The sequence below is a fragment of the Ovis aries genome, chromosome 1 (genome assembly GCF_016772045.2).
Source record: "Ovis aries strain OAR_USU_Benz2616 breed Rambouillet chromosome 1, ARS-UI_Ramb_v3.0, whole genome shotgun sequence".
Taxonomy (NCBI): Eukaryota; Metazoa; Chordata; class Mammalia; order Artiodactyla; family Bovidae; genus Ovis; species Ovis aries.
In genome coordinates, this window is record NC_056054.1 from 105,077,164 (window position 1) to 105,098,602 (window position 21,439).

General features: G+C 52.9%; 2 protein-coding genes across 5 annotated transcripts in view; both read right to left on the reverse strand.

The window, feature by feature from the left end:
- Positions 1-10,889, reverse strand: part of KCNN3 (potassium calcium-activated channel subfamily N member 3) — a 171,028-nt gene extending 160,139 nt beyond the window's left edge. For 2 of the 4 annotated variants that reach the window (XM_027975753.3, XM_004002559.6), the window contains exon 1: positions 9,666-10,889. In XM_027975753.3, the coding sequence (XP_027831554.1) occupies positions 9,666-10,562 (897 nt within the window). In that variant the 5' untranslated portion in view covers positions 10,563-10,889. Of the gene's footprint in view, positions 1-8,496; positions 8,747-9,665 lie in introns of those variants that run through there. The other 2 variants (XM_042254783.2, XM_027975761.3) reach the window with 1 other exon arrangement.
- A 1,588-nt stretch (positions 10,890-12,477) lies between these two features.
- PMVK (phosphomevalonate kinase) overlaps positions 12,478-21,439 on the reverse strand; it is a 65,448-nt gene continuing 56,486 nt past the window's right edge. The window contains exon 5 of the mRNA XM_060414815.1: positions 12,478-20,265. Within this exon, the coding sequence (XP_060270798.1) occupies positions 20,216-20,265 (50 nt within the window). The 3' untranslated portion in view covers positions 12,478-20,215. The remainder of the gene's footprint in view (positions 20,266-21,439) is intronic.

Consider the following 21,439-nt stretch of genomic DNA (forward strand, 5'->3'; position numbering starts at 1 on the left):
GGCTAAGCCCCAATTTGTTAAAACCAGAAATCTTCTTAAAAGGGAGAAAAGGCTGTGCAAAAATCCCTGCTGGTGGAACCTTGCGAGGATACAGGCAGGTGCCAACTCAGGCAGAGGCGCTAGGAAGAACTGCCATTTGTTGGCAGCTCGGGATGTGCCAGCCACCAGGCTGGCCATTTACCCAACCATTATCACGTTTAGTTCTCACTGGGCTGGCGAACGCCACTCTCTCCATTTACAGATGGGGAAACTGAGGCTCAGAGACTTTGAGTCACTGGCCTTATGGCCAACCAGCAGCAAGGAACTGGGCCAGCATTAGCCCCCAGTGCAGACTCTCTCCAGCTGCCCACAATCAGCCAGATCACCTGCCTCATCCCCTTCCTTGTCTGCCAGGGGGCCCTGGCCAAGACCCCCAGCTTCCTGGGCTTTTCCATTTATCAGCTCAAGCTAAACACCAATGATTCCTGAAGATGCTGGCTGGCCGGTCTGGTGCTCATGAACCCTGAGGGGCAGGTACCAGCCCATTCAGCTACTAGGGGAACATCCCGTAAGACAGTTTCCTGTTCACTTGACACTGAGCACAATGCCTGTCCTTTAAGAAAAATGCCCAACACGCTGCCTCAAAAATAACAGATGCCAATTTGCATATTATTTCACACATCATTTGCATGTTGTTCATTTAGTGTTAACACGGCTCTGCTCAGAATACAACTCTGGTTACCTTGCGACCAGGCCTATTGAAAAAAAAAATGGCTTCCATGCAGGGCGAGCCCTGATCCCCTGGTACATCCCTCCCCGACCCAGCTGCTCTTTCTGCTCCTTGACGCCTGGGTGGGAGAGTTACCACCTGCCAGAGTAGAAAGGGGGCTTCCCAGGTGGCACTAGTGGTAAAGAACCCACCTCCCAATGCAGGAGAGCTAAGAGACGCAGGTTCGATCCCTGGTTCAGGAAGATCCTCTGGAGGAAGGCATGGCAACCCACTCCAGTATTCTTGCCTAGAGAATCCCAAGGACAGAGGACCCTAGCGGGCTACAGTCCATAGAGTCGTAAAGAGTCAGACATGACTGAAGTGATTTAGTACGCATGCAGAGCAGAAAGGGTAGAGAGAACTTTTTTTTACGGAGATTGAGACACAAGCCCCTACGACCTTTTGAATTCAAGAGGGCACCCCATTGCAAGTGTTGAAGGAAAAAAGCTGTGTTCCCTTGAAGACACGTCAGGAAAGCCTTTCTTTTCTTGCTGAGCTCTATCCCAAGGCAGCTTCCTGGCTGGCCCTCTCCCTGTCACCCCATGCTATCAGCCTCATTCTGCCTGGTCATGGTGTGTCCCCTTGACCTTCCTCCGGGCCTCTCAGCCTCTGGCCTGGCTCCCTGGGCTTAGTTTTGATCTCTCTCCACCTGTCCGGTTTGCAGGTCCACACCCAACAAGTTGTGCCCAGGCCACAGACTGCTGACGCTGAGTGTAGAATAACTGGGTCCCATGAGGTTAGAAGGCTCCAGAAGCCCGAGCCGGCCCACCGCTGCAGCCTGCTTCTGTCTTCTACAGACTTACTCACAGGGACCCAGTCAGAAACAGGACCCAAGGTGAAGCCGTTTGATTTCAGGAGAAGGCAGCATTTCCACATGTGTTCGCCCCTTCCAGAGCCCCTTTCTACAGCCACCTGTGTGGAGGGTGACATGTGCACCCACGCCCCTACCCACCCCTCGCCATGGCTCTCAGGGTGGTGGGGGCTCTGGGCTAACAGGAGCATCTTCTAAACACTGCTCTCACAAAAGCAGTCCCTGATGGACGTCGGGGCTTAGTGTATGCCCAGCTCTGACCTGTGTTCCATGTATGCTATAGGCAGGCCTGGTTCTCTCTGAACGTCTGAGAAACCGGCCCCAGGTTCAGGAAACTCCCTGAGGACCCACCACTAGAGGGTTGCCGAGTCTAGATGCGAGCCCAGAGCCCATGGCTGCAACTGCCATGCCAGGCCACCTCTGCCAATCGGTATCACCTCTAAGAAGAGCTGCAGGTCTTCAGCACTCGAGCCCCTGGCAATTACAGTTATCAACGAGATGCTAAATCCCAGATTTTTCTTTCCTCCCTACCTGCCCTGTGGACAGCACATGGGAGTCACTCCACACTGCCCCTGCTCTGGCCCCTCCCCACTCTGTACCCTCTACCCTGGCTGCCAACGTTCTCACTCTCAGAAAGGCCTGCAGTCCGTGACCCTGCCATCTTGGTCTGTCTAACCATTCAGGGGCCATCCCACCTCCTACAGGGAGCCCCTCAACATCTTGAATGACTGCCTCCTTCCTCAGCACTCCCAACACCACTGGCAGAAACCACAGCCCAGCCTGGGTGGATCGTGCCTGGGTGCAGGCCCAGCACCCCTTGAGAACAGGAGCTGGAAGACTATGGCTTGGCATCTTGGTGATAATGCCGGGACAAATGTATGTTCAGTGGAATCGGAAAGTTTTAGAGCAGGAAAGGAGCTCAGCATCCGAGTTCAGCCCTCATTTTTAAGCTGGAAAATCAGAGACCCAGAGAGGTGACAGGACTTGACAAAGGCCACACAGCATGTCAGAAGCAAGAGGTGGAGGGACCTCTGCAGGGCTCCTTTAAAGCAGAGACAGGCCTTCCTTGACCACTAACTGCTGCTGACGAGAGCTAAATAAGAAGTAGGAAACTGGGACTCACGGAGGCAGAAGAAAGTTCTAGAAGCAGGGATGGGGAAGCCCTTGAAGTTTCCCTCACTCAAATCCCCAGAAGAGGTCTGTGGTGGGGTTTGGAACAGAGAGATGAGTAGGGTACCGGGGACCTGAGCTTTCATTCTCGACCCCTCTCTCCTCACACGGGCACCAGGAGTTAGCCGCTTAACCCCCCACAGCTCAGCTTTCTCATCTGGGAGCTACTGCACACTGTAACGACTCCCAGGGCTGAGGTGGGGATCCTGAGGAACAAACATGGAAATACCTGTGAGACGCAAGATGCTGAGCCCGCACGGGTCATCCCAGCAAGCAGCCCTAGAGTCAGAGCTGGAGAAGAGGAAGGAGGGCGACGGGGAGCACAGAGGAGGGCCCGGAGGCCAGGGCGCCTCGCACGGCAGCGTCCTGCTGACTCTCCGGGGGTGGAGGGCGAGCTCTGCAGGCCACAGGAGCCCCCCCGGTCCAGGCCTCTGCAGGGTACACTCCTGTTCTTCCTGTAATCCCCACACCTTCTGCCCTCTCGGCTTTGCCAGCATCGCCCCAGAACAGTATTACCAGGCCTCCGAGTGAGGAGGCAGCGGAGGACAGACCGTGGACCTGTCCACGCGTCACCCTGGGCTGAGGCTGCCTCCAGGGCCCCACCCCCTGCCGTCTTGCCCACACTGTGTCCTCTGGGTACCTGCACTGGTACCCACCCTCCATCAAGCCCCTTCTCACCCCTTGGTAAAGCCTCCCATTCCCACATTTTGCATCACAGCTCTCAGGCCCATAAACCTTGGTTTGTCTCTTAAGAATGATAAGCAATTTCTCCAGCAGCAGGCAGGCAAGCAGAAAGGCTTAAACTTGGGACCCTAATGGCCCTGGGTTCTTAATCCAGTGCTGCTACCCACCAGCAGTGTCAGGTTGGCCCCATGACGTCATCTACGAAGGGGGCTGCGACCACCCCCTACCTCCAGGACTCGCCATGGAAGGTTACCCAGTACAGATGCTCCCTGCCTCCCCACTCCTGTCACCCAGCATTCACGGCCCCTGCAGGGCCAGGCCCAGAGACAAAGCAGGGTGGTCCCTTCCCCCAGCTCCCCCTTCCATCCTTGCTCTCTCGGATCCCAGCTGAGCTCCTGGGGGTGGAATGACAGGGGAGGGGGAGGGGGCACCCCAAAACCCAACAGCCTCCTCCGGACTTTCCTCACCAGGAAAAGACGGCACTAGAATTTTCCTCCCCACAGCTCCTAAGAACAGCGCAGTCTTAGAATTCCCCACCCTCATTATTTAAAGAAGACTAGGAGGCTTTCTTCTCTCTCTCTCTCCCTTCGGGGTTTTGAAAGAAAGAGAAGAAAAACAGCTACGAATGAATGAATGTGCTGGTCCGCCTGCCACTGAGCTGAGGAAGGCAGCATTTAATCAGTACACAGCCGCCCCTCACCACCCCTTCTCTCTCTCTCCTTCTCGCTCCCTCTCTCTCCCTCTCACATACTCATTTTCTCCCCCAAATGTGCTTTCCAAAAAACTGCAACAAAGCCAAAGCTCTCAGTTCTGATTTTACATCTCTATCAGGGCCTCAGCTTCAACAGAGGTTACTCCAATTTCTTTCCATCTTGTTTTTCTTTACCTTCTATGATTTAGAGCAGATCTTTGTGGACCCTGGCCCCACAAATCCCCCTTCCTGCAAGCTCAGTAAGGGAAATACAAGGCCACGCACCAGGCTTATAATGAGCCCATGCAGCCGATAAATACCCCAGTGATGATGCCAGGGCCAGAGCAGCAGGGAGCGCTGCCTGTGGGGAAAGGAAGTCCGGATGTGTTATGAAGTCTTTCCCCCGGGACAGTTATAAATAGTGTCATGACACGCAAAGGAGAAGCATATATAAAAGTTAGCTGTCCCTTCTGTGGGTTACAAACGTTTGACTCATTTGCAGACTGTCCACCAAGGTTATAAATAGAGTCATCACCACCCTGGGTGGGAGAACAGGCTGGCTTTCACACTCCAGAGTCTCTCTTGACCTCCTTGGGCCAAGACCCTGGGTGTGACCTGTGATCGTAAAACATATGCCTCGGGCCTGGGTGGCTGGCTCCCCGGGCGCCTGCCTCCAGCCAATCGCTATTAGAGAGTCTCCTGGGACTTCCCTGGTGGTCCAGTGACTAAGACTCTGTGCTGCCAATGGAGAGGGCACAGGTTCAATCCCTGGTCAGGGAACTAGATTCCACATGCTGCAACTAAGACCCGGCGCAGCCAAATAGATAATTAAAATTTTTTTAAAAATCTCCTGCCTTCCATAGGGAGGCTCCAGGGAGAGTAATCTGACCTTTTCCTACCTTCCCAACATGCTAGAAACCAGAGACATGAGTACCCTGCGGCATCTGCTCCCAAACACCGGGACATCGCCCCACAGTCACCCTCCTATCCCAGAGCGGCTCCTGGGTCTGGCAGGACGTGTAGACCATTCACCCAGAACCCAGCATCAGCTGCTGGTCTGCAAACAAGCCCTCCATGACAGGGAGGGCAGGAGAACAGAAGCACTGGGACCAGTGAACCCACTCAATTATTCCAGCTGGAGGCTGGGGCCAGACCTCTGTGAGGTCACCAAAGAGCTACCAGTGGGCCCTAAAGGACCCCACTCTCTTGGAAGGGTGAACAGCCAGGGGACCAAGCTCCTCGGGATGTGCAGAGAAGCCTGCCTTTTTCAGGTTGGCCTCCCACGAGGCGGCCTGAAGAAAGGAAGCCACGTATGGAGTAGATTCGGCAGCCCGGGGAAGCCCGGCGTCCCCACGCCTCCACTCATGGTCTGGGTGACCGCAGCAACAAGGCCCCCAGGGGAGAGCGAGAGCAAAGAGGCAGGAAGCTGGGGAGGGCAGAAGCAGGGCACGAGGGGGCAGGGGATGGGCTCTGCCTGTGAGATGAAACTCGGATTGGGAGGCCGGGGGTGGGGAAGTGGTTTGAGGTTGTGCAAAACAGCCACTCTGCTGCCCCAGCATTTCCCAGCCTCCCCCGAGCTGACCCTACCACCCAACACCGGAGGTCCCTGAGACACAAGGCCACTGATGACTCCCCCGCTGGATGGAAGCACCAGCAGGATGGCAAGGTGGGGAGGGGGCAGCCACTGAGCCCCCAGCTCTCCCTGAGAGAGCACAGCAGTCAGTGTATGATGCCGGAGCAGGTGTGGCTCAGACCGGCTCTGGAGAAAAATAAAGCATGCCAAGAAGGACCCCCACATTCTCATTGCTTAACCCTGACCAGCACTAATGCAGTATCCTAAGACTAAGACTCCTTCCTCAACAGGACATCTAGACCTGGCCCTGCCGTGGACTAAGTCCTCAAGGGTGAGTCCATGCGTAAAGAAAACACCTCACCCTCATTTGGTTCGGGAATAACCATCAGGTGCCACGGCCTGGGTGTGATCACAAACAGCTCTCCTGTTATCTCAGCCCATCTTCCTTTCCCATCATCACCTGTGGCTTGTGAGAAGGAGGCCGAGGACCATTCCATCCTGATTTCTTTTACTTCCTTGGGCTGTCACCCTTTAGCATGAACTGCTATGCTCAGGGGTCACGCCATTTCTTCTTAAGAGAGCCAGGCCTCTGTGGTGAATTCCTCCCCCGGTAACAGATAGCAGCCAGAGACAGGCAAACAGGAAAGCCGCAGCCCCAAGAAAAAGAGCAGAAAACTACAGACAGCGGCAGCTCAAACACAAGGTTAGTAATCGTCATCACCTAGGGAAAAGAAAGTGTGTCCCTCTCCCCAGGGCCTTTGAGTGGGAACTGTAACCATCAGGACAGAATAATCCAATATGTCCATCCTCCTGCTTCCACACCAGTCACCAAACCAACCAGACAGAGTTCTCCAGCAAAAGAGGCTGTCAGCCATCCATCCCTAGGGTCACTGACTGTCTCTGAGTTCCCCCAGCTGGTGATTCTTCATTCTGACCTAAGCCCTCTCGTCACAACAGAATCTGTTTTCTCTGCAAGGCTGGGAACAAAGGTTCACCACCCCTGCAACAGACCCATGTTTATAGGTGGTTTCCAGGCTTCCCAGGTTGCACTAGTGGTAAAGAACCTGTCTGCCAATGCAGGAGACATAAGACACAAGGGTTTGATCCCTCAGTCAGGAAGATCCCTTGGAAGAGAACCAGTATTCTTGCCTGGAGAATCCCATGGACAGAGGACGTAGGTGGGCGACAGTTCATAGCATCACAAGAGTCAGACACGACTGAAGCAACTTAACATGCATGCGTGTGAATCAGAAGACCCAGCCCATTCTCCAAAGTTCTCCCCTCCAAGACAACTTCTCATTCCACTGACAAGTCTTGGTTCCAAGCCTATCAAGGCCCCAACTAATTCTGAAGACAGAGCTAGATAACAGGAAAAATACATCTTTTTTCCTCCTATCATCAATAACAATAGCAATAGGTCCTACCTGGAGTACCCCACTCTCCCCACTTGGCAGCTGGGGAGACAGGCTCAGAAAAGCTACTTGGATTGTCCAGGATCACACACTAGAGATGGCAGAGCTGGGACTCGGACTCTGCTCTGCTCCTTTAAAACAACCCTATTTGCCTCCAGGAGAGGAGAGACAATAGCTGCCCTAACCCCCTCCTAGGCCCACAGGGCCTGACACAGACACCCAGAAAATACTTGTTCCGTAGTGACTCAGTGCCTGGTGGATAGAGGATGGGAGGCCTGGTGAGCAGGTGAAAGTGAGCCCTGCTCAGCACACCAAGACCAACCCCAAGGTGCACAGGAAGTGGCCACCTCATTAGCTGAGGCAAGCAAGACTTTCTGGGTTGCTGCTGCCCTCCATGCACCCATCAGCCAGAGGGTCATCAACTTAAAATTAGGCAAACCCCAGCCCCTGGGATCACCTCAACTTTCCTTTGCCCCAGAGTCTGCTTTCTCGGGCTCTGGGAAAGCCCCTTTCCCTGAATACTCCAGCAGGGAGCCACCTGCTCCAGCAGCAACCCTCCCACCCCATCAAGACAAATGTGCACAGATCCCACACTGGGAGCTGTCTCAAGGAACAGCCATTCCCCTAAGAGCTCAAGAGTTCACTAAAAGAGAGGGTCTTGCCCCTTCTCCCCACCCCCCCAGCACTTGGGCCTGCATCAGTTCCCCCCAGCAAGGGCTCCTGGTCCCCAGGGGGAACCTGGAGGGGGCCGGGGTTGTGCCCAGAGTGGCTGTCAGGCCTGCCGAGGCCAGTGGCCCCCTCTCCTGGAGCACCCATCAGGAGAAGGCAGCAAGCAGAAAGACCTGCAGACTCAGAGGCTCATTACAGGGAATGACTAAGTGAGCTGCGATTCCAGGGGAAACCCCGCTCGCTCCAGCTCACTGAGGGGCTCAAATGCTACACCTCCAGAGATGAAGGCGGCTTCCGGGAGCTGGCCAGAGCTGGGGCAATGCCCTCTGAGCAGCCAGGACCTTCCACCTGGAAGTCTTCATTCTGGCTCTTCATGCTGTCTGACAGGTCTGCCCCACCCCTTTCTAGAGCAGGCAGATCTGCCCATCCCCTGCTCAGAGAGCGAGAGGCTGGGAATGGGGGAAATCCGATCAGCACCTCCCAGGTTTTTGTGGCTGGATTTCAACAAGGAATGTGACAGTCTCGCAGCAGCTGTGCCCAGCCTGAAACAAGCTCTATTTGAAACCCCCAACAGCTGAGCCCCTCCCCGCTACCCGCTGGCCAGCCTAGCCACCCCCTGCCCAAAATGACAAATAAGTAGAGAAATCCAAGCAACAAGCAAGCAAGCATGCATGCGCGCGCACACCCACCCCAACAAGTAAACTGCGGGTGAAGGGTAGAGTGGGGGAAAAAACCCACTTGCCCAGTGACTCCCCAGGTCTCCAAGCCTTCAAGCTCGCAGCAGGAGGGCTCCCAGCAAGCAGAGCTTTGACAGAAATCCACCTTCCTCAAGCCCCACTCCCTTGGAGGACGCGACTTCAAGCCCGCTAGGGGAGGGAAGCCCCCGCCTCCTCCTGGGGACTGGACAGAGGCTGGAGCAGCCGGGCCAGCTCCCCCGCTAAAGCCCGTGCCGCCGCCGCCGCTGTTCTCCATTGGGGCGCGCACTCACACACTCGCGCACACACTCATCCTTATTTATCCCTGAGAAGAAGGAGTTGGGGTGGGAGGGGAGAACTGGGACTGAGCCGGGGGCGCGGGCTCTCGGGGACGCCCGGGAAACCCTGTCATTCCATCCCAAGGAAAGGCACTCCCCCCTACCGCCGCCGCTGATGCCAAGGCGGCGCCCATCTGCTCTGCCCGGGTAACACCTGTAGCCATTTTTATCAGGGGGTGTTTACGAGGCAGTAGCAGGTTTATTCTGAGTCCTCTTTCCTGAGGGAAAGGACCGCTGATTTCTTCCGCCTGTATTTTTACCCCATGACCCCCCCCCCACACACACACACAGGAGACGCCAAATCGCCGGTGCTTCTCTGTTTTGCCCTAAGTCTCTCAGGGAGGAGGAGGGAAATGGAAACTTGGGAAGAGAGGGAGAAGACAGAGAAGGGACTGGCATGGAATCCCCAGCCCCCACCCAGACATTTATTTCTTTTTTATCCTAGGGAAAATGGAGTGGAGCAGGGAGGGGAGGAGAGGAGGGAAGTCACAGGAACTGGCAAGCACATCAAGGCAGAGTGTAATTAATTGGTGCGTTAAGCTGCTGGGTTATGCTTTAGTACGAGTGAGCCAGGAGGAAAGATGATTTCTCAGAAGGGATTCTTTAATCCTCCCTAACACAGAGTCCGCAAATTAGACACAGTGTGTGGGGATGTCCCCCCTCCAAGGGAAGCAAGGAATGAATTCTCCCGGGATTAAGCAGGAAAACCATGGGAAGTTAAGTGTTCGATATAATTGAGCAAACGCCTCTCCCCACCACCATCATCTCTCTCTCTCTCCCCCAATCTGTCTCTCTCTCTCCCCCACTCTCTCTCTCTTTTGCTACCTACATATTCCTTTTGTTCAAAGGTATAAAGAGAAACTGCAGCCCCTACCTTTGAGTACAAACCCCAAGAGAGCTCGGTCTCTATCACCATAACAACAATTCCAAACATCCCAAAAATCAGAGCATAGTCACTCAGTCGCTTCCTCTTTTCAAACAGGGCCCTCCTGTGTCCCAGCTTATAGCCAATGTTTTGGTTTTTCCGCTTGTTGGCTTTGGGGAAGGTGGCGCTGCTGGCGGTGGTACCGGCATGCTGGTGGTTTTGGGTGGCATTGGGGTGATGGAGCAAGGTCTGGTGGGCATGGTTGTCCTCCCGGGAGGAGATGATGATCTCCGGGGGGTTGCTGGGGCTGAAGAGCTGGAGGGGTTGGCCCTCAGGCTCAGCCTCAATGAGGTTCCTCCGGGAGGCGCTGAGGCGGCTAAGGGGCTTCATGACCCCCCCGCTGTACTTGCAGGAACTCATGGCGATCTCCGTGAAGGGGTTGCTGTCCCGCCGGTGCACCAGGGGGCTGGCCTGCCGGTGCCTGCCGCCTCCACCAGGCCCACTTGTGGCTGTGGAACTTGGAGAGTGGCCAAGCAAGTGGTCATTGAGATTGAGCTGGCTGCCTTGCCTGGAGGAAGGGTGGAGGATGGCGGTGGAGTTGGATGAAGGGGGGCCCCTGAAAGCAGTGGGAGAGGAGTGTAGCAGGCCGGGATGGACGGGCTGGCTCTGGAGTTGGGTGAGCTGAGATAGGGGATGCGGTGGCTGCTGCTGCTGCTGCTGCTGAAGCTGCGGAGGCTGAGGCTGCAACGGGGGTCCTGGGGGCTGCTGAGGGGCTGCTGGTGGTGCTGGCGGTGGTGGCGGCGGCTGCTGCTGCTGCTGCTCATCCCCGGAGGATGGACAGGGGCACTTGGGGTCTTCATCCAGGTCCCCCACCCCAGAGTCATGGAAGTGCCCAGAAGTGTCCATCTTGGGGCCGGGCTGGATTGCCTGCAGCACAACCCCCCACCCCAAAGCCACCCTCGTTCCAAAGATGTCCTCAAAGAAAGCCAGGCATCCAAGCTCCCCCACCAGAGTGTCTTGGCTCCAGTCCTCTCTCTTTGGCTTGCTCCGGTTCTCTGGGGCTGCCTGGAGTCCAGACGCTGCCACTCAAGAATGCATGGTACTGGGCAGGGAAGGAGGGCAGGAGGGGAGCTTGGAGAAAGAAGAAGAAGGGGGAAAAAGAACTCTGTCTCAGGAGGTGGTCCTCTAGGAGCGTGTGAGGCCAGGCTCAGCTTCACTCCTCGCTGGCTCAATAGCTTTGCTCTCCTCCTCCTGCCACTGTTATAGGGTAAGCCAAGCCCACTTATTAGCAGCCGGTCTCATTGGCTTGGCTTAACTCTCCAACCACCTCCTAACTCCGCCCCCCGCAAAGGCTCCTCCCCGGAGGAGGGGCCTGCCGCGCTCCGCTCCCAGCCCCGGCGGCGGCGCAGCGCGGGCTGGGAACTGTAGTTTCCGCTTCCCACCCGGGAGCTGAGCAGCTGCCCTCTTTTCCTCTGACAGGTATGGCAGAAACCCGTCAGCCCACGGCGATACGGGATGTATGCGCACGCGGGGTGGTGGCGAAGAGGAGCAGAGGTCCTCGTACGGAGGGGAACTGTGCACCCCGATGCGGTGGCAAGAAACAGGAAGTTATTAATGGTCAGGGTCTATGATAGCTTATTTCACGCCTATTATCCAGCTACAGCCTGCAAATACCCAAGGAGGCGGGCATCGTGTTTCCATTTCACAAACTGATGCTCAGAGATATTGAGTAACACCTTCAAGGTCACAGAAGCAAAGGGCACATCCTCCTGACCCCAGGTAGATACTGAACTGCCTGCAATATGTGTGCAGGAGCATCTGTTATTTCTAAGCCTCACAACAACCCTATGAAAATGATGTCATTATTCTTCTACAGATGAAAATCGTTCTTTAAAAAAACCACTCAAGCACAGAGAAGTAACTTGCCAGATGTTACCCCATTTGTAATTAAGGGTAGTAGAATCTGAACCCAGGTCAGTCTGAACCCACAGCCCCTATACCATCTCCCAAGATGCCTTTCTACTATGACGCTCAGTGAAAAGTGGTGGCTCCATAAATGTGGCTCAAATGACGAGTGGGAAAGAGCCAGATAGAAGTTGTGGGGGGAGAACTGGCCTCCGCAAAGCAGGATGTGTGAAAGGGACTATGGCTGCAGCCAGACTTGGAGTCACGGTAGGGTCTGGCGGGAAGACTGAAGACCCCTGTGGTTGCTCCCCACCTGATCTGTTCCATGGAGTTCTGAGAGTCAGAGCTGGGAACAGCTGCTGGCTTCCCAGGTTCAGAACCATCATCAAGTATTTATTAAGCTCCCACTGTGTGCAAAGGGAGTTCCAAAGAAATGGGACCCTGCTGAATTCATTTCCATTTCTAACTGCAACTGACTTAGAGATCAGTGAAGAGGGGCCTGGGATTCCCCAGGCACACCTGGGGTTTTAGGAAGGCGATGTCTTCCTACCTGGCTCTTGGTCCCACCATCACCCCTTGGCCTCTGTCTAGCTGCTTTCCTGGTGGGAAGGGGGAAGAGTAGGAGAGCCATGCACACATACACACACACAGATACACGTATGCAGGTGCACATATATACACAGGTGTGCACTCAGTGGTCCATAAGCATGCACACACACAGTGAGGTTTTAAAGCATTTCTGAACGGTGAGCAGCAAGTAGCCAGGTCAGGAAGGGGCAGAGCTCCCATCAAAAGAGCCCAGAGTACCCTTCCTATGCCAGTTCTCACCTCTCCAATTCCCTATCAGCCCTAATAATTGACAGTTAAGCGTTACGTGTAAGCCACAACCCTTGAAACCTCCATAATTAAAACTATAGACAATACCTTGATAAGTGTTATTATAATTGATGACATGGTAACACCGCCCCGCCCCCTGCCACTGCAAGTCACAACACGGGCTCAGACACAAGCCTGGGGTCTTATGTGTTTTCCCACAACCATGCCAGCCCACCAGTACCTCTCCCACACCTCCATCCCTCCAGCATGCCCTGCCTGCCCGCTCCTTTCCTTCTTGGTTTGTCTTCTTGGTTTCCCTCCTTCCATCCACAAACAGAGCCGCCTGTTTTGTTCAAGGCTCCAGATCATATACTTAGGCTTAATGATTTCATAACAAATTGCCATTACTGTGTCGTGAGTAGCAGAAATGTGCTGTTACTATTGCTTCTCAGTGCTAGACACAGCATCTGGGCTGTGAAAAACCAATTTTTAGGGACAAACTCCAGGTCTAGGCATTTCTGTGCCCACTCCACCACCATGATCTGTCTTCTATCTCAGTCTCAGTTGACCTTTCTGGATCCCCTCCTGCTTCCAGATCCCCTGGCTGTGCCAGGTGGATCCACTGGGGACTGTTTGAGTATGTCCTTCTAGCATGGATGGGGGTGAGAAACACCTGGCAGATGGGAGAACTAACTATTCAGAGCCTAATGTCAACTGGAGATTCATCTGGAAATGGGCTGGAACTTGAAGGCTAATGACACTGATGCAGCTCACACACATCAATACAGCCACCCTGTCAGAATGGGAAGAGAACAATATCATGGTTAGAACTCAGGCTCTGGAGTCAGGCTGCCCAGGCTGCCCCTCTCTGTCAGGCAGTGGCTGTGCGATCGCAGGCAGGACAACCACCTTCTGATCCTCAGCTTCCCAGTCTATAAAATGGGAGTGATAGGGTCCCTATATCATGCAAGTCAGTAGGAGCAGGCTGCCTCTTCAGAACATACATGCAGCCCAGAAGCTGTGCTGGAGCTGGCTGGTACTGGCTTATAAAACCCAACAGTGTATTTCTCTTCCCAACTCCATGACCAGTGATGTTGCATTGATAGCTTGAAATCCTTGCTGTTGGACGTATTTACACCATAGTAATTGGCAAGTCTTGCAAATCAAGGCTGCTTTTCCTGCATATCCAAACCCACACCTTGAAGGACAGGCTCATCCTTCACACGAATTAGACCTCTTAAGACTGCAAGGGGCTTCCCCGATGGCTTAGCAGGTAAAGAATCCACCTGCAGTGCAGGAGACACTGGTTCCATTCCTGGGTCAGGAAGATCCCCTGGAGAAGGAAATGGCAACCCACTCTGGTATTCTTGCCTAAAAAATCCCATGGACAGAGGAACCTGGTGGGCTACAGTCCAATGGGTCACAAAGAGCTGGGCACAGCTGAGTGACGAAGACTGTAAAGCAGAAGGCCAAGGGAATGTACTGGAGTTTCTCAGCCCAGAAAGGACAGAGAAAGGAAACAAGGGCATGCTCACCAAGCCCAGTAAGGCAGAGGTGCACTTTGGCCATACCAGCTCCACCTCGGGTGGACTGGCATTTTCCCCCTGCCCTCCTCTCCACATTCATCCCTCACCACTTCCCTCTTTCTTTAAGTCCCAACACCATGTATGGTTCCTGCAGTATATAGTCAGTCACTCAGTCGTGTACAACTCTCTGCAACCCTATGGACTGTAGTCTGCTAGGCCCCTCTGTCCACGGGATTTTGTAGGCAAGAAAATTGGAGTGGAATGCCACTTCCTGCTCCAGGGGAGTTCCTCCAATAAGCCATGCTATTTCTACCTCCATGCCTTTGCCCACGCTGTGCCTTCTGCCCAGCATGCCTTTCCAGGACATCTTCATCTAACACATTGCTTTTCGCCCTTCAAGACATGGCTCACGGGACATCTTTCTGGGAAGCCTCTCCCAAGCTCCCCATATTCAGAGCAGGGGCCCTTCTCCTGTGTGTTCAGGGCCCGTGCCCACCTCTTTCCCTGTCTTTATCAAGCACTGGAGCAGCAGCAGCAGAGCTACTATCTCTTTGTATGTCCCTCTGTCCCTAGACTGTGCATCCCTGAGGGCAGGAATGGCATCTTCACTGCCACACCTGCAGCTCCTGCCCAGAGCCTGGCACATAACAGATGTTTAATAAAGAGTCACTGAACTGAACTGAACTCGCAAGCTTGGAGAGGTTATTTGGAGGCAAATAAGAGGAAGTCATGTTGCTTTCCACAATAAACAATAATCACAATTTCCCCATCAGTAAAATGAGTGTGATCAAAGAGAGGTCAAAGATCACTCAACCTTAAAATCCCATCATCTGTGGTCTCTGGAATTTGTTACTCTGCAAAATGTAGAACTGACTGAATACTCTTTTTAAAAAAGTAATGATATATGATTTATACAGCTGTCTTTCCCACTAAGTGTTGAGTTCTTGAGCACAGGGAAGGGGTCTAATTTTTTTCTGTATCCCCAACACTTAGCAGGGTATCTGGCCATGGATGTACTCATTATAGGTTTATTGGATGGATGGATGGATGGATGGATGGATGGATGGATAGGTGAATGGGTGAATGGATAGATTGGTAAACTGGCTGGATGGCTGGCTGAACAGACAAATAGGTGGATGGATGGAGTTCAGATGACCTACAACAACAGACAACAGTGGGATTTTTGAGAAAGTTTGTGGTGGTTAAGGGCTATCCTTAACCTTCCAGGAATGAAAGTATAAAGATCAACCACACTTCCTCAGACCTTGGATGATTGGGTTAGAGACAGCTTTGAGCTGAACTGCTGTCTAGCCCATCCAGGTTCAGTCATTACTGTGTTCTTACCTAGGAGTTTTGTTGCTGAATCAATTAATGCTTTAAAAATAAAAGCAGCCCCTGCGTTTTCATAGCACTTTATAGTTTTCCAACTGCTTTCACATAAAGTACTCCATTTGCACTTCCTGGCAGCCCTGGAAAGCAGGCCAGGAAGGTTCTATCACTCCAGCCTTTACACTCTCACCCCCATACACTAAAGTGTAGAAAGGCTGAAGTGGCTCGCTCAAGTTCGTAAGTGAGTCATGGATTTGAACCTGGATCCTTCTGACCCCAGACTCACGCTTTTTCACCTTCCCCATTCGTGCTGCCTGGAAGGCCGCTCCAGCCCACTCCGTGTCCCATCCCACTGGAATGTGAAGAAAGCACAGTGCTGCCTCCACCCAAAGCCTTCCCAGACAGCCCCTCCTCAGCTTCTCCCTCCTAGTTTGACACCATCTCCCTCTTCTGAATTCCCTTAGCACTTTATTTGTATCTCTCTGGGGATACTTTTCACCCCTCGCCTTGTATTGGAGTCCTCTGTATACATGTCTTTCCTCCCCTGTTTTTAATTTATACCCACAAGCAGCTCGGTGACAGGAGCCTGTAGTGTGAATTGTAAAACACACACACAACCCCGCACCGCACCTCACACCCAGACTGTGTGTTGAATCGGGAGGTGAGTGAGTGAAGTGATGCCTGAGTAAGAGTCCAGGGCACTGTGACCCTGGACACAGTGCTTACCCCATACCTGCACGCCTGGCCACCGTGAGCTCCAATCTGTAGGTGTAGATCCCTCATCCGTGCTTTCCTCTGAGTCCCTGAACATCCAGACCCAGGATGAGGGCTCTCCTAACTTGAGCCCACTCAGCCTCCCCCAGGCCATGGTAGAAAGAGTGAGGCAAGACCACAGCACACCCCTACCTGCTTCCAGGGTGCCCACCAGCCACTCTTAGCCACCTACGGCAGCATATACCATCTCCTCCAGGATCCTGCTTTGCTGAAGAAAAACTGAAACTTCTGTGCTTTGCATGGATCTCGCTACAAAAGAGATGTACAGCTTAACATCTCATGCCCTGGTGCATTCACTGAAAACCTGCTCTGTGCATATGTGGTCCCCACAAGCCAGTGGGGTTGAATTAGTAGCCCCGTTCTACAGATGGGGAAACTGAGTTAAGATCCAGGGAAGGCAACCGGCTTGCTCTTGTTCTCAAAGAAGGCATGACGCCTTGAGCCCAACTGGGCCGTCCACTTGCAGGTGGCCTCTCCACTCAGCCACTGCCACTGGGCTTCGTCCCCTTCCAGAGGACAATTCCTCCCGCCCTCCACTTCTAGCCAGGTTCTCCATGAAACCCCCTCTGACAAAAGGACCTGGGGAAGTTTCATAAAAGCAGCCTCACAGAGAAGGGTGAAGGAAGGGTGACGATTCTGCTCCAAAAACCGTGTGGCCGGTGGGGCTGGTTCTGGATGTCAAGAGAAGACAGAGTGAGCAGGCAGGCAGTGGAGCCGGAGGAGCCTCAGGCTGGGACTCCAATCTGTCTGCTTTAGAACCACCTTCTTCCTGCCGGTGACCACATCGCACCACTCTGAGCCCATAAAGCTGGACCCAGGCAGGCCTCCCTCCACAGTAATCTTGTGAAAATCGAGACACATTTTTAAATGCTTCTCCTGACCCTTTCTTCATGGCTTTGGTGTGAGAACTTGCTGTGCTGCCCAGATGAGTCAGTCTGGACAGTTCAGTTTTTTAGAGGAGTTAAAGGCTTTTGGGGCTTCCCAGGTGGTGCTAGCAGTAAAGGACTCGTCTGCCAATGCAGGAGACATAAGAGACACGGGTTGATCCCTGGATCGGGAAGATCCGCTGGAGGATGGCATGGCAACCCCCTCCAGTCTACTTGCCTGGAAAATCCCATGGACAGAGGAACCTGGCAGGCTACAGTCCATGGGGTTGCAAAGAGTCAGACACAACTGAAGCAACTTAGCATGCACAGAGGTCAAATAAAAGGTGTTGATATGATCTCTGGAAAGAATACATGAGATAATGGGTTCCAGGGCACCAGCATCTCGTCACCATGCTGCCTGGCCAGGCTCACAGGGAGCTAGGATAAGGGCACACACTTTGCAAACTGTAAAGTGATACATAGGTTGACTGGGAAAGTGCAAGGACCTTGGTGGACCTTGGTGGCTGGGGTGGAGCCCATGGAGACCCATTTGGCCAGGGTCAGCACCTGGGCCTCATCCCTAGAGTCAGGGCAGGTCCAAAGGCCAGTCTACTCAGGGCTAAGTCAGTGGAGAGGCAGGTGTGTCCACTCCCAGCCCCATACTGCAGTGCAGGTGATGGCATCCTCCTCTCTGTCCCCGACTAGACATTCAGCTTCCTGCAGGTGGAATTTCTGTCTATTTTATCCACTGCTGAATCCCCCATACCTAGCACAGTGCACGCTCTCAATTAAGATTTACTGATTAAGTCCATTTCCTGGTCTCAGTCCCAAAAGGCTCAGAGGAGAAAAAAAAAAAATTACCTCTAACAGTTTCCCAAACCCAGAACTGGCACCTGAGCTGCCAAAGAGAAGGCCAAGAACCAGGGCAGCCCAGGGCCCCAGGCACTCTTTAGCCTTGGGTGAATGGCCCTCCTACAGTTCGGGTGGAGAGTGGAGAACAGGTCCCCAGAGGCTGGCTGGTGACTTGGGCCCCAGGCTTCTGAGCCAACCGATGACATCAGCCCTTCCCCAGACTCCAGCTGACCAGTGGTGGCTCAAGCAGGCAGGTCCTGGTGGCTCCCAGCCCAGCTCTGGCTTTGAGATTGAGGCCACAGCCTATGCTCACCGGTCACCCACCTGGGGCACAGAAACCAGTGGCGGGTTTGTGAGGAGTGTGGCGACCTCTGCTGGTGGTATATACACATAGCACTGCACTCCAGGCCCCTTGGGAAGCCAGGAGGGAGATCCCCAAACAGAACCACGCCCTTAACCTTCTGCCTCCTTCCCTGGAGACCCAGGAACTACATGCAGCGCCAGGATTCACTTCTGTGAACGTTTTGAAGAAGTAGCTCCCATTTGGTAGGTTCCTTGAGCTGTTTCATCATCGGAAAAGAATATATTACCACTATTATCTTCCCAAGGAAGCCAGCATAAAATCACTGACCGAGAGGGCTGGAAGGAACCACAGAGATCGAACCTGCGTCTCTTGCGTTGTTAGGCAGGTTCTTTACCACTAGCGCCACCTGGGAAGCCTGCTTTCTGACTGACTCCACCCCATACCCAAGCTCCACTCCAAGTCGCTGCTGCCAGATGGGGAAAAGTCCCCTCTGCCCGCACCACCTGCGCAGGGCAGAGTCAACAGCCAAGGCCTTCTGCACCCAGCACTTTGATATGAATAATGCAAAAGGGCAGGCATCTTGCTGCCTCCCTGCCTTCCCCTGCCTTCCTCCTCTCCCGGTAAAGGTGAAAACGGGAGGGTTGCTATGGACACTGCGCTCAGGCTCTCCCTCCTCAATAATAATCCCGTAGCCGCCCTCCCTGCTGGAGTCTGTTTCTAATTGCCAAGCCTCAGAGGCAGGAGGAAGCCTCACAGGAGGTACCAGGCAGCTGGAAGAACCCAGGGATTAGACAGGCTAAGGGGGAAGGACAGAGTGACAAGATGGAAATCACTTGAAATTGCAAGCAACAAGCTCAACCTTTGTAGGTACATCGACAAAACCAATGTCGATTTAGCCAGAATTAGAAAAGCATTAGTATCTTAACAGGATCCCCATCAAATCAGGCACTTAATCACTGTGGCCAGCGTCTCTCAAGCAGGATTCTGAAAGGAAGAGGGGGAGAGGCGAGGCCCCACAGCTGTGTGCGTGAGCAGTGTCTGCAGGAGAGACCTTGACAGCCTTCTTGCTCTTACATAAGAACAAACATGAGGCCGGGAGCTTCTCTGAGCTCAATTCCCGGACCCCCTGCTGCCCTGTGGCAGAGGCGTCCCAGCTCCTCCCTGCCACATAACCCCTTCATTTATCCTCCCCAAGAGATCAAAGCATCATCACACTACTAGTTTCCCCACCATGGGAACAGAGCTTGCACTGCCACCCAGCCATTAGGACCCCACCAGGTGACGGAGAACTGTCACCTCGAATCCTGTCTGCCACGAGAACCAGAACATATCACCTCTGTGAACATGCCGTCTGAGAGATCAGGATACAACCGCTGCTATTACTGTCCCCATCCTGAGGCTAGAGCTCTTTTCCAGTACTGGGCTCTCCACCATGAAATCAGAACATTGTCTCCACTACCGGTGTCCATCCCACGACTGCCCATCTACACATCAGACCAGGTCACCAAGACCATGAGCGAGATTCCATACAGCTATGGACTCAGGTCCAGCTGAACAGGAGAGGTCAAAGTGCAACATCCTTTCTCTGTTTTCAACCAAAAGCCACCTGCTTTTGGTTGGAAGGGCAGCCAGTTTCTTCCTCCAGCGCCCCCAGTGGCCACAAGGAACCTTTAAAGAATGGGACAGGAAACAACTGACTGGTTCCAGATTGGGAAAGGAGTATGACAAGGCTGTATATTGTCACCTTGCTTATTTAACTTACATGCAGAGTACATCATGCAAAATGCTGGGGTGAATGAATCACAAGCTGGAATCAAGATTGTTGTTCAGTCAATAAGTTGTGTCTGACTGTGACCTCATGGACTGCAGCACACCAGGCTTCCCTGTCCTTCACTATTTCCCAGAGTTTGCTCAAACTCATGTCCACTGAGTCAGTGATACTATCCAACCATCTCATCCTCTGTCGTCCCCTTTTCCTCCTGCCTTCAAGCTTTTCCAGTATTAGGGTCTTTCCCAATGTGTCATTTCTTCTCACTGAGTGGCCAAAGTATTGGAGCTTCAGCTTCAGCCTCAATCCTTTAGATGAATATCAGTACTGATTTCCTTTAGGATTGACTGGTTTGGTGTTGCTCTCCAAGGGATTCCCAAGAATCTTCTCCAGCACCACAGTTTGAAAGTATCAATTCTTCAGTGCTTAGCCTTCTTTATGGTCCAAATCTCACATCCAAACTTGACCACTGGAGAAAAAAAACATAGTTTTTACTATAAGGACCTTTTTCAGCAAAGCGATGTCTCTGCTTTTTTTAATACATTGTCTAGGTTTGTCATAGTTTTCCTTCCAAAGAGCAAGTGTCTTTTAATTTCATGGCTGCAGTCACCATCCACAGTGATTTTGGAGCCCAAGAAAGTAAAATCTGTTACTGCTTTCACTTTTTCCCCTTCTATTTGCTATGAAGTGATGAAACTGGATGCCATGATCTTAGTTTCTGAATGTTGAGTTTTAAGCCAGCTTTTTCACTCTCCTCTTTCACCCTCATCAAGAGGTTCTTTAGTTCCTCTTGGCTTTCTGCCATTAGAGTGGTATCAAGATTGCCAGGAGAAATATCAGCAACCTCAGATATGCAAATAATACCACTCTAATGGCAGAAAGAGGAGAGTGAAGAAGCTGTGCCCTGAACACCACTAAAAAAAAAAAAAAACAACAACAACCCTTCCCATATCCTAGAAGAAGCATGTGAATAAACCAGGGAAGCCCCATCTCTACCCCCAAAGATCCTTGAGATAGATACAGATGACACAGATAGAGATTTACACACATACATACATATACACATAAATATGTCTATACATGTATTTTTTTAAAGCTTGAAAAAGATTGATTAAGGGAAGGATCAGAAGCTTTTCCAAATCCCCAGATCTACACTATTTCTCTCATTTTCAATTTTAGCCATTAAATACAATGAAGCAGAACAGAAAAGCTGTTTCTCCCCCAGACCTGTAATGGAAATTCCAAGACTTACCTTGAAAACAAGACCGCGAGGTCACCCCAGAAAATGGGCAGGACAACCAGCTGGGCTCACATACCAGCAGTGACTCTCTCCAAGGCTGACTTCATGACAAGTGGAACTCCATCCGACACCTCAGGAGAACCACAAATAACCCCCATCCTGGGGCGAGGGTCACTCAAAGATAACCCTTCTCACAGACGCTGGAGCTAGAATGCCGAGGGTCTACAGTGCCGGACAGGCGGAGGCCCAACCACCGCTGTCTGGACACTTGGTACAGTGACAGATTCACTGCTGACGGGAGCCACAACCCAGCCTGGGGCTCCGCTTTCTGCTCCAGAGCCTCTGGTAGGTTTTCCTAATAAAAGGAAAGACACCAAAGAAGTGGGGAGACCTCACATAGGAC